This window comes from Oncorhynchus nerka, linkage group LG6 (genome assembly GCF_034236695.1).
Source record: "Oncorhynchus nerka isolate Pitt River linkage group LG6, Oner_Uvic_2.0, whole genome shotgun sequence".
Lineage (NCBI taxonomy): Eukaryota > Metazoa > Chordata > Actinopteri > Salmoniformes > Salmonidae > Oncorhynchus > Oncorhynchus nerka.
Genome location: NC_088401.1, coordinates 62595063 through 62608172, shown reverse-complemented (window position 1 = coordinate 62608172; position 13110 = coordinate 62595063). Strand labels below are relative to the sequence as shown.

The window sequence follows — 13110 nt, the reverse complement described above, 5'->3', positions numbered from 1 at the left end:
CTGATTGGTGGAGTGCTGCAGAGATTTCCCCTATCTCCACAGAGGAACTCTGGAGTTCTGTCAGAGTGACCATAGCGTTCTTGGTCACCTCCCTGACCAAGTCCCGGCAAGCTCTAGGAAGACTCTTGGTGGTTCCAAACTTCCATTTTAGAGTGATGGAGGCCACTGTGTTCTTGGTCACCTCCCTGACCAAGGCCCGGCAAGCTCTAGGAAGACTCTTGGTGGTTCCAAACTTCCATTTTTAGAGTGATGGAGCCCACTGTGTTCTTGGGGACCTTCAATTCTTTTCTTTTTTTTTCCAGTTGTTGAATTTTACCCCTTTTTCTCCTCAATTTCGTGGTATCCAATAGCTACAACTCCCGTACGGGCTCGGGAGAGACGAAGGTTGAAAGTCATGTCTCCTCCGCACTGCTTCTTAACACAGCGCGCATCCAACCCGGAAGCCAGCCGCACCAATGTGTCGGAGGAAACACCGTGCACCTGGCAACCTTGGTTAGCGCAAACTGCGCCCGGCCCGCCACAGGAGTCGCTGGTGCGCGATGAGACAAGGATATCCCTACCGGCTAAGCCCTCCCTAACCCGGACGACGCTAGGCCAATTGTGCGTCGCCCCACGGACCTCCCGGTCGCGGCCGGTTACGACAGAGCCTGGGCGCGTACAGCGCCCTCTCTCAAAGCACGTCATGATGACGGAAGTGAGTGCTAAGGGGCAATAGTCGTTTAGCTCAGTCACCTTTCTTGGGAACAGGAACAATGGTGGCCCTCTTGTAGCATGTGGGAACAGCAGACTGTGATAGGGATTGATATATATGTCCGTAACCACACCAGCCAGCTGGTCTGCGCATGGTCTGAGGACGCGTCTAGCGATGCCGTCTGGGCCGGCAGCCTTGGGAGGGTTAACACATTTAAATGTTTTACTCACGTTGGCTGTGGTAAAGGAGAGCCCACAGGTTTTTATAGTGGGCCGTATCATTGTCCTCAAAGCGAGCAACGAAGTTGTTTAGTTTGTCTGGGAGCAAGACATCGGTGTCCACGACTGAGCTGGTTTTCTTTTTGTTATCCGTGATTGACTGTAGACCCTGCCACATCTCGTGTCTGTGCCATTGACATGTGACTCTACTTTGTCTCTAAACTGACGCTTAGCTTGTTTGATTGCCTTGCGGAGGGAATAGCTACACTGTTTATATTTGGTCATGTTTACGGTAGCCTTGCCATGATTAAAAGCAGTGGTTTGCAGTTTCAGTTTTGCGCGAATGCTTCTATCCATCCATGGTTTCTGGTTGGGGAAGGTTTTAATAGTCACTGTGGGTACAACATCACCGATGCACTTGCTAATAAATTTGCTCACCGAATCAGCGTATACATCAATGAACATATCCCAGACCACGGGATCGAAACAATCTTGAAACGTGGAATCAGATTGGTCGGACCAGCGTTGAACGACCTGAGCACGGGCGTTTCACGATTTTGTTTCTGTCTATAGGCTGGGAGCAACAAAATGGAGTCGTGGTCAGCTTTTCTGAAAGGAGGGTGAAGGAGGGCTTTGTACAGTGAGGGAAAATACTTAATTCCCTCATTAAAATGCAAATCAATTTATAACATTTTTGACATGTGTTTTTCAGGATTTTTTTGTTGTCATTCTGTCTCTCAATGTTCAAATAAACCTACCATTAAAATGATAGACGGATCATTTCTTTGTCAGTGGGCAAACGTACAAAATCAGCAGGGGATCAAATACTTTTTTTCCCTCGCTGTATGCATCGCGGAAGTTAGAGTAGCAATGATCCAGAATTTTGCCAGTCCGGGTCACGCATTTGATATGCTGATAAAGCTACAAAAAAATGCAGCCTCAGGATATGTGATTTCCAGTTTACATAGAGTCCAATGAAGTTATTTCAGGGCCATCAATGTGTCTGCTTGGGGGGAATATATGCGGCTGTGATTATAATCTAAATTCCCTTGGTAGATAATCCGGTCAGCATTTGATTGTAAGGAATTCTAGGTCAGGTGAACAAAAGGACTTGAGTTCCTGTATGTTGTTATGATCACACCACGACTCGTTAACCATAAGGCATACATACACCCCCGCCCTTCTTCTTACCAGAGATATGTTTGTTTCTGTCGGCGCAATGTGTGAAGAAACCGGGTGGCTGTACTCACTCTAACGTATCCCGAGTGAGTTTCCGTGAAACAGAGAATGTTACAATCTCTGATGTCTCTCTGGAAGGCAACCCTTGCTCGAATTTCGTCTACCTTGTTGTCAAGAGACTGGACATTGGCGAGTAGTATACTCGGGAGCAGTGAGCGATGTGCCCGTCTACGGAACCTGACCAGAAGACCGCTCCGTCTTCCCCTTCTACGGAGCCGTTGTTTTGGGTCGCCTACTGGAACCCGATCCATTGTCCTGGGTGGTGATCCAAACAGAGGATCCGCTTCGGGAAAGTCGTATTCCTGGTCGTAATGTTGGTAAGTTGACGTTGCTCTTATATCCAATAGTTCCTCCCGTCTGTATGTAATAAGACTTAAGACTTCCTGGGGTAACAGTGTCAGAAATAATATCCAATCAAAAAAATAATGTCCAATCAATTGAATTTTCCACAGGTGGACAGCAATCAAGTTGTAGAAACATCTCAAGGATGATCAATGGAAACAGGATGCACCTGAGCTCAATTTTGAGTCGAATAGCAAAGGGTCTGAATACTTATAAGGCATTTCTTTTTTTTTTATAGATGTTCAAACATTTAAAAAAAGCTGTTTTTGCTTTGTCATTATGGGGTATTGTGTGTAGACTGATGATGCAAAAATGTATTTAATCCATTTTAGAATACAGCTGTAACATAACAAAATGTGAAATAAGGGAAGGGGTCTGAATACTTTCCGAATGCACTGTCTATGTGTATTTGTGTCACGCTCTGGTCTTAGTGTTTTGTGTTTTCTTTATTATTTTGGTCAGGCCAGGGTGTGACATGGGTTATTTATGTGGTGTGTTTTGTCTAGGTTTTTTTTGTAGGTTATGGCATTGTGGTTACTGGGGCTCTCTCATGCCGTCCCTGGAAGGGGTGCGTCACCTGAGTGGGTTGATTCACTGATGTGGTCATCCTGTCTGGGTTGGCACCCCCCCTTGGGTTGTGCCATGGCAGAGATCTTTGTGGGCTATACTCAGCCTTGTCTCAGGATGGTAAGTTGGTGGTTGAAGATATCCCTCTAGTGGTGTGGGAGCTGTGCTTTGGCAAAGTGGGTGGGGTTATATCCTTCCTGTTTGGCCCTGTCCGGGGGTGTCCTCGGATGGGGCCACAGTGTCTCCTGACCCCTCCTGTCTCAGCCTCCAGTATTTATGCTGCAGTAGTTTATGTGTCGGGGGGCTAGGGTCAGTTTGTTATATCTGGAGTACTTCTCCTCTCCAATTCGGTGTCCTGTGTGAATCTAAGTGTGAATTCTCTAATTCTCTCCTTCTCTCTTTCTTTCTCTCTCTCGGAGGACCTAAGCCCTAGGACCATGCCCCAGGACTACCTGACATGATGACTCCTTGCTGTCCCCAGTCCACCTGACCGTGCTGCTGCTCCAGTTTCAACTGTTCTGCCTTATTATTATTCGACCATGCTGGTCATTTATGAACATTTGAACATCTTGGCCATGTTCTGTTATAATCTCCACCCGGCACAGCCAGAAGAGGACTGGCCACCCCACATATGCTCTCTCTAATTCTCTCTTTCTTTCTCTCTCTCGGAGGACCTGAGCCCTAGGACCATGCCCCAGGACTACCTGACATGATGACTCCTTGCTGTCCCCAGTCCACCTGACCGTGCTGCTGCTCCAGTTTCAACTGTTCTGCCTTATTATTCGACCATGCTGGTCATTTATGAACATTTGAACATCTTGGCCATGTTCTGTTATAATCTCCACCCGGCACAGCCAGAAGAGGACTGGCCACCCCACATAGCCTGGTTCCTCTCTAGGTTTCTTCCTAGGTTTTGGCCTTTCTAGGGAGTTTTTCCTAGCCACCGTGCTTCTACACCTGCATTGCTTGCTGTTTGGGGTTTTAGGCTGGGTTTCTGTACAGCACTTTGAGATATCAGCTGATGTACGAAGGGCTATATATAAATACATTTGATTTGATTTGGTTAGTGGGGTTGTCTAGAAAAGTCTATGGTTGCCTGGAGTGGTTCTCAATCAGAGGCAGGTGTTTATTGTTGTCTCTGATTGGGAACCATATTTAGGCAGCCATATTCTTTGAGTGTTTCGTGGGTGATTGTTCCTGTCTCTGTGTATGTTTGCACCAGATAGGGCTGTTTCGTTTTTTTCACGTTACGTTTATTGTTTTGTATTGTATCGTCATTATCTTTATAAAAGATGTATGAAGATAACCACGCTGCATTTTGGTCCTCCTCTCCTTCATCGGAAGAAAGCCTTAACAATTTGCTTGGTAGTATTCCTCTCAGGAAGTCTTCAAGAAATGGTCCTCTAGACTGCTGAATTGTGAAGTTATAAAACTGCCACAAAAAATATGGATGGATATTTGTTTTATTCAAAGCTACTGATCCAGTAGGTAGGTTGTCATTCTGCACTAATATACTTGCTCATTGGTTCTTGAATACATTTTACCCAACTTACCTGTCATAAGCATAATGGATATTGGAACAAGGAAAGGCAGAGTACACTGACTAGCCCCAAATGACCTAGTGGCCTCATGGGTGGAATGTGATTAATATTTTCACAATTATTAATAAAAAAAATATTAACAACAAAAATCTGGTGTTTCTATGTCAAACGGTTTTGTTATATTTCAGTCTTCTGTGATTGTAACGAGTGCGCTGCACTGCGAGTTGGGAAGCATGTACAGGGAGCGAATATTTAATAAATAAATGGAACATAATACAAAACAAGAAACACGAACAGCACACATGAAACTGAAACAATAACGCCTGGGGAAGGAACCAGAGGGAGTGACATATATAGGGCAGGTAATCAAGGAGGTGATGGAGTCCAGGTGAGTGTCATGAGGCACTGATGCGTGTGACGATGGTGACAGGTGTGCACAATAATCAGCAGCCTGTTGACCTAGAGGCCGGAGAGGGAGCACACGTGACAGTACCCACTCCTTGATGCGCGGCTCCAGCCGCAGGACGCCAACCAAAATTACGATCTTGGGGATCAGGAGTGGACCGGTCACCTCTGCTGAAGAGCGGAAACCTGTCGATCCGGCTGAGGCATGGGAGCATGGCGGCCTAGAGCGCCGTAGAGAGCATACGTGACAGTACCACCTCCCCGGGAAGAAGCTCCAGCTGCAGGATGCCAACCAAAGGGACGATCCCGGGGATCAGGAGTGGACCGGTCGCCTCCGCTGAGGGACAGAAACCTGGCAAACCGGTTGAGCCGTGAGAGCCTAACGAACCGGTTGAAAACTCCCCAGGTGCATCGGCCGAGGCATGGGAACCTGTCGAGCCAGCTGAGGCATGGGAACCTGTCGAGCCAGCTGAGGCATGGGAACCTGTCGAGCCAGCTGAGGCATGGGAACCTGTCGAGCCAGATGAGGCATGGCAACCTGTCGAGCCAGCTGAGGCATGGCAACCTGTCGAGCCAGCTGAGGCATGGGAACCTGTCGAGCCAGCTGAGGCATGGGAACCTGTCGCGCCAGCTGAGGCATGGGAACCTGTCGAGCCAGCTGAGGCATGGGAACCTGTCGAGCCAGCTGAGGCATGGGAACCTGTCGAGCCAGCTGAGGCATGGGAGCCTATCGAGCCAGCTGAGGCATGGGAACCTGTCGAGCCAGCTGAGGCATGGGAGCCTATCGAGCCAGCTGAGGCATGGGAACCTGTCGAGCCAGATGAGGCATGGGAACCTGTCGAGCCAGCTGAGGCATGGGAACCTGTCGAGCCAGCTGAGGCATGGGAACCTGTCGAGCCAGATGAGGCATGGGAACCTGTCGAGCCAGATGAGGCATGGCAACCTGTCAGCCAGCTGAGGCATGGGAGCCTATCGAGCCAGATGAGGCCGACCTAGTAGCTCCAGTACTGACACCCGGACCCGACATCACCCTCAACACAAATACAAAACAAACACTCCCTGATGCTTCCCTTTGGTGAGGCGTTATTCTGTAAGGAGTGCGCTGAGAGTCGGGAAGCAAGTACAGGGAGTGAATATCTAATAAATAAATGGAACATAACACAAAACAAGACACACGAACAGCACACAGACATGAAACAGAAACAAAAACAATAACGCCTGGGGAAGGAACCAAAGGGAATGACATAAATAGGGCAGGTAATCAAGGAGGAGATGGAGTCCAGATGACTGTCATGAGGCGCTGATGCACGTGACGATGGTGACAGGTGTACGTGAAGATGGTGACAGGTGTACGCAATAATCAGCAGCCTGGTGACCTAGAGGCCGGAGAGGGAGCACATGTGACAGTGATGCACAGTACAAGTCATAAGTTTGGACACACCTACTCATTCAAGGGTTTTTCTTTATTTTTACTATTTTCTTCATTGTAGAATAATAGTGAAGACATCAAAACTATTAATGGATATGGAAGCATGTAGTAACCAAAAAAGTGTTAAACAACTCAAAATATATGTAGTATTCTTCAAAGTAGCCACCCTTTGCCTTGATGACAGCTTTGCATACCCTTGGCATTCTCTCAACCAGCTTCATGAGGTAGTCACCTGGAATGCATTTTAATTAACATGTATGCCTTGTTAAAAGTTCATTTGTGTAATTTAATTCCTTTGTAATGCGTTTGAACCAATCAGTTGTGTTCTGACAAGATAGGGGTTGTGTACAGATGATAGCCCTATTTGGTAAAATACCAAGTCCATATTATGGCAAGAACAGCTCAAATAAGCAAAGAGAAATGACAGTCCATCATTACTTTAAGACATGAATGTCAGTCAATGCGGAACATTTCAAGAACTTTGAACATTTCTTTAAGTGCAGTTGCAAAAACCATCAAGCGCTATGATGAAACTGGTCTCATGAGGACCGTCACAGGAAAGGAAGACCCAGAGTTACCTCTGCCACAGAGTTAGAGTTACCAGCCTCAGAAATTGCATCCCAAATAAATGCTTCACAGAGTTCAAGTAACAGACACATCATAACATCAACTGTTCAGAGGAGACTGTGAATCAGGCCTTCGTGGTTGAATTGCTGCAAAAGAAACCAATACTAATGGACACCAATAAGAAGAGACTTGCTTGGGCTAAGAAACACATGGTCTGATGAGTCCAAATTTCAGATATTTGGTCCCAATCGCTGTGTCTTTGTGAGACGCAGAATAGGTGAACGGATGATCTCTGCATTGTGTGGTTTCCACCGTGAAGCATGGAGGAGGAGGCGTGATGGTGTGGGGGTGCTTTACTGGTGACACTGTTAGTGATTTATTTAGAATTATTTAGAATTCACCCTTAACCAGCATGTCTACCACAGCATTCTGCAGCGATACGCCATCTCATCTGGTTTGCGCTTGTGGGACTATCATTTGTTTTTCAACAGGAGAATGACCCAACACACCTCCAGGCTGTTTAAGGGCTATTTGACCAAGAAGGAGAGTGCTGCATCAGATGACCTCAACCCAGTTGAGATGGTTTGGGATTTGGATCGCAGAGTGAAGGAAAAGCAGCCAACACGTGCTCAGCATATGCGGGACCTCCTTCAAGACTGTTGGAAAAGCATTCCTGGTGAAGCTGGTTGAGAGAATGCCAAGAGATTGCAAAGCTGTCAAAGGGTGGCTACTTTGAAGCATATAAAATATACAATATTTTGATTTGTTTATAACACTTTTTTGGTTACTACATGATTCTGTGTTATTTCATAGTTGTGGTGTCTTCACTATTATTCTACAATGTAGAAAATAGTAAAAATAAAGAAAAACCCTTGAATGAGTAGGTGTGTCCAAACTTTTGACTGGTACTGTATATTAAGTGTAATATTGGGGATGCAAACTCTAAATATCTTTATCTGACATGGTACAGGTGTCTTTAAAAAAAAATGAACAGTCTTCTCATGTGTTCTGCTAGTATATCTTCAACTTCTATGTCTACTTGTTCTGGTCCCTAACTCTGGCCTTCTATTTGTGTATACTTTTATAACAATGTTGATTTTGTTAAAGACTACCAAGAAACACTCTGTGTGACCCTGATTTAGCCCAATGCAGTAAAAGGATAACTTTCATATACTTACAGCATTTATCGGACTTCGTCCCGATGTCGATGATGGGCATCCCAAAATACTTGTCAAAAAGATGGGGCCATCCGTTGTTATCTCCTAGGAAACAAAATATCAACACATTATTATACTGATCAGAAATAATACAAACCCTACAGCAAACATCAATGTTGTACCATACCTTTATTAATAATTTAGACGTGCAGGCCAAGGTGTCAATTAATGCCTTCTACAAGACAGCAGGAATAAACTACTTTCAGCCTGGCATCAACTTGATATCCATAACCCAGCCAGTAGGCTTCAAGTTTTGACACTGTAGATTCTCCCTCAATAAGTCTGGGGCTTAGCCTTGATGTCAATCTGTTTCTACTCTCTTGCCAACTCCTTATGGAGCTGCCATGTTTGGCTTGACAATGACAGCAATGAAGTTGGCAGGAACACTAACAGATCTGGGGCCAGGCTTTCCAGGGCTCATTCGTTGAACCATGAGAAGATAAATAGATTGCCTATTTCGGTAGATCAATCTGGAATGAAGTTTAGGTTTGCCGATGTAAATACTACAAGCTTTTAGGTCAATCCATCTCAATAGATCTGTTTAAAAAAATTAGACACAGAAAGAAGTAATTATGTTTACAAGGAAAGTGTGTCATTTCTAACAGCTTCCTCATTACCAGTGCAAATGGATGTGCTGTTTTAGCTGCCTTCCAACCTAATGCAGCATCATCAATCACAAGTGTCACAGATTTCAAAAGTTGATTTTCTGCTTCAGTGATAACATTCAAGTTAGGGCCTTAAAGCTATGGGCTTTCTTCGGCTATTTGCTATGGGGATCAGTATGGTCTTTTAGTGAGTAACAACCTCCTCTGTATCCTGGCTTCACGCACCAGTTTCATGCCCAAATGGATGTGACATACTTTGATAATACAACTCTTACATCCTACTCATATTAATTAGACCAATAGAACCCTCCCATGTAGTTTCTGAGTGAAATACCTTCCTCAACCCATATCACGTCGCATGGCTGAACTGCTGAGCTCTTCGCATGATTAAAATGGTAGCTACCCAGTAGAGTTTGCACTACGGAATCCCAATTGTCGACCCATAAAATATCATCATGACATGGAGGCTGAATCTCATCATGTGTCAGGTGAAAGTGTACTGTTCAACAACAGTCGAAATCAATCAGCAAATGCATTTTTTAAGCCATATGTCAATTATTTGCGACGTGAGCAACTATTTCCCTGTTTTGTTGAGCTAAACTTATTTGAAGGCTTTTAATAAGATCCAGTGTTTGTGGGCTTGGCTGCTATACGTTCGATAACTTCCAAACATTTTTAAATCAAGGTATACCATTCAACAACAGATTTCTAAAACACATATGTTCAAGTTATTATTTATAACATATGGAACTATTTAATTTTCTTTGTTGAGGTAAACTTATTTTAAGGTTTTTAAAGAGATGCAATCCCAGTGTATTTGCTATTAGGTTCGATAAATTCCCTGTGGAGAGCACAGTCACAAATACATGATTTAAATATGAAAATATCATGCAAGGCCACTTATACTCAATACTAACATGTGATTGGGATTTGCATACTCATATGGTGTATAGAGACACATGCACACACACTGGCAGTGCTGAAACAGCATTAAACTCTACTGCTATGGAAACCTGTGTCACCTTTTCAAATAGTGTCAGACATCCTTTCAAAACCAAGTAATATTAAAGTTATGAGTGACTGTCGTCAGAATGTTATGTTTTTCCTCATCTAAAGAGTTAATAAACTCAGTCTTATTCATTCCAAACTTTTAATTCAATATAGTCATATCAGTGACTTCCTGGCCCAAGGCATAATAACAGCAAATCAATGCACTGTAAGGGGCTAAAAATTAATTAAGGGTTGATTTTGCAAACACGGGCACTTTTGGATGTTAAATGTTTTGAAAATGAAACCTCTTGAAAATGCTCTTTATCTATCTGAATATTTTCTTCACTCTGTCTGGAAACAAGATCTAATGGTGGCAGAGACCATACTTAAGAATATACAGATTTTTATCGATTTTCCCAAATGCCCAAGCAGAAATAACGTTACCACCACATCATAAAATGTGCAATTTTAGATGAAAAGGGAATTACATAAATCATGACTAAGGTATTTTATATAACACTTCACATGATCTGTTTTTACTATTTGGAAGTTTTAAATCAAATCAAATCCAATTTTATTTGTCACATACACATGGTTAGCAGATGTTAATGCGAGTGTAGCGAAATGCTTGTGCTTCTAGTTCCGACAATGCAGTAATAACCAACGAGTAATCTAGCTAACAATTCCAAAACTACTACCTTATACACACAAGTGTAAAGGGATAAAGAATATGTACATAAAGATATATGAATGAGTGATGGTACAGAGCGGCATAGGCAAGATGCAGTAGATGGTATCGAGTACAGTATATACATATGAGATGAGTATGTAAACAAAGTGGCATAGTTTAAAGTGGCTAGTGATACATGTATTACATAAAGATGCAGTAGATTATATAGAGTACAGTATATACGTATACATATGAGATAAATAATGTAGGGTATGTAAACATTATATTAAGTAGCATTGTTTAAAGTGGCTAGTGATATATTTTACATCAATTCCCATCAATTCCCATTATTAAAGTGGCTGGAGTTGAGTCAGTGTGTTGGCAGCAGCCACTCAATATTAGTGGTGGCTGTTTAACAGTCTGATGGCCTTGAGATAGAAGCTGTTTTTCAGTCTCTCGGTCCCAGCTTTGATGCACCTGTACTGACCTCGCCTTCTGGATGGTAGCGGGGTGAACAGGCAGTGGCTCGGGTGGTTGTTGTCCTTGATGATCTTTATGGCCTTCCTGTGACATCGGGTGGTGTAGGTGTCCTGGAGGGCAAGTAGTTTGCCCCCGGTGATGCGTTGTGCAGACCTCACTACCCTCTGGAGAACCTTACGGTTGTGGGCGGAGCAGTTGCCGTACCAGGCGGTGATACAGCCCGACAGGATGCTCTCGATTGTGCATCTGTAGAAGTTTGTGAGTGCTTTTGGTGACAAGCCGAAAAGAACGCACCCTTGTGGGGCCCCAGTGTTCAGGATTAGCGGGATGGAGATGTTGTTACCTACCCTCACCACCTGGGGGCGGCCCGTCAGGAAGTCCAGTACCCAGTTGCCCAGAGCGGGGTCGAGACCCAGGGTCTCGAGCTTGATGACGAGTTTGGAGGGTACGATGGTGTTAAATGCTGAGCTGTAGTCGATGAACAGCATTCTCACATAGGTATTCCTCTTGTCCAGATGGGTTAGGGCAGTGTGCAGTGTAGTTGAGATTGCATCGTCTGTGGACCTATTTGGGCGGTAAGCAAATTGGAGTGGGTCTAGGGTGTCAGGTAGGGTGGAGGTGATATGGTCCTTGACTAGTCTCACAAAGCACTTCATGATGACGGAGGTGAGTGCTACGGGGCGGTAGTCATTTAGCTCAGTTACCTTAGCTTTCTTGGGAACAGGAACAATGGTGTCCCTCTTGAAGCATGTGGGAACAGCAGACTGGGATAGGGATATGAATATGTCCGTAAACACACCAGCCAGCTGGTCTGCGCATGCTCTGAGTGTGCGGCTGGGGATGCCGTCTGGGCCTGCAGCCTTGCGAGGGTTAACACGTTTAAATGTTTTACTCACCTCGGCTGCAGTGAAGGAGAGTCCGCATGTTTTGGTTGCGGGCCGTGTCAGTGGCACTGTATTGTCCTCAAAGCGGGCAAAAAAGTTATTTAGTCTGCCTGGGAGCAAGGCATCTGAAAAATCTAGTTCTGAGACACAAAAAAGTCCCGTATTTACAAGATCACCCTAAAATGAAAACTCATTGAGAAATGAAAGTCTTGAGGGTGTTTAAGGTGGAATATTAAATCACCACCATTCTCCTTATAACTAATTTTAATAGCAAACGTAATTCAATGAACAAAGGTTAACATCTCTGAGGTTGTTCCCACACAGACAGTTTGTAGACACTGATCTTAGAAACTGATGCTGTATCCTTCTGCAGCCCATGTTATTTTAGACGTTTTCACGAAACAAGACAATCCAGAACTTCTTTAGCGACCCCTGGTGTCTGAACGTATTTTGCCGTCTTGCTGATCTCGCTCTTTTCCCTCTTGCCTTTGGAGAGAGCGTCCACGAACTGAGAACTTTGGAGCAGAAAGAAACCTAGAAATTTTGAACATTGATAACTTACTGGAAACAAAGTTGTAAAGTATATCTTTACTACTACAGCATAATCAAGTGCTTAGATAATCAGAGTGAGCTGAACCAGAGGGTAATTGGATATTTTCCTTTGACGCTCATGAACAGAGAATCCAGGTGAGTTAGCTTTATGCTAGCTAAATTATATGCCTGTCTTGATGAATAACAAAGGTGTACATGATATTTACGATCTAAAACCAATATTGACATACGCATGTATGACTTTGAGAGTGATGATCATTTTAGATTTTAGAATGTTTAGCATTTAGCATTTGCTATCACTACATGTGCATTTTGTAACCCCCTTTTGAATCGAGAGTACCAGCGCCACATACCATCTTCTGCAAACTACTTGGCCATTTACAGAGGCTCATCATCTACAGATTCTACGATCATCATTGTTGCCTCATCTCTATAGACGGACATTTGACTGGTACATTGTGGAATGAACTGAACCGAGATAATTGAGTGAACTCACATTTCACTTTTATTGGGTACCCCATTTTTTTCTTTTTATTACTGTATTGGACAAAACTTAATTGCTGAAAATGAATGGTCGTTGTTGATAATCTGTTGTTATGATATTCTGTTGTTGTGATCTTTGAACATAAAAGAGAACAAAAACAAAAGTCCTTGCATATTCTTCCTTTTTCCTTGCTTAATTAGATTCCATTGCTTTAGATAACAGTCTCCTT

The 13110-nt window shown here is 43.9% G+C and overlaps 1 protein-coding gene across 1 annotated transcript in view; it reads right to left on the bottom strand.

Moving 5' to 3' along the window:
* The window catches only part of LOC115130818 (relaxin receptor 1), a 96928-nt gene that overhangs the window by 42550 nt on the left and 41268 nt on the right, over window positions 1-13110 (bottom strand). The window contains exon 3 of the mRNA XM_029662279.2: window positions 8178-8261. Within this exon, the coding sequence (XP_029518139.2) occupies window positions 8178-8261 (84 nt within the window). The remainder of the gene's footprint in view (window positions 1-8177; window positions 8262-13110) is intronic.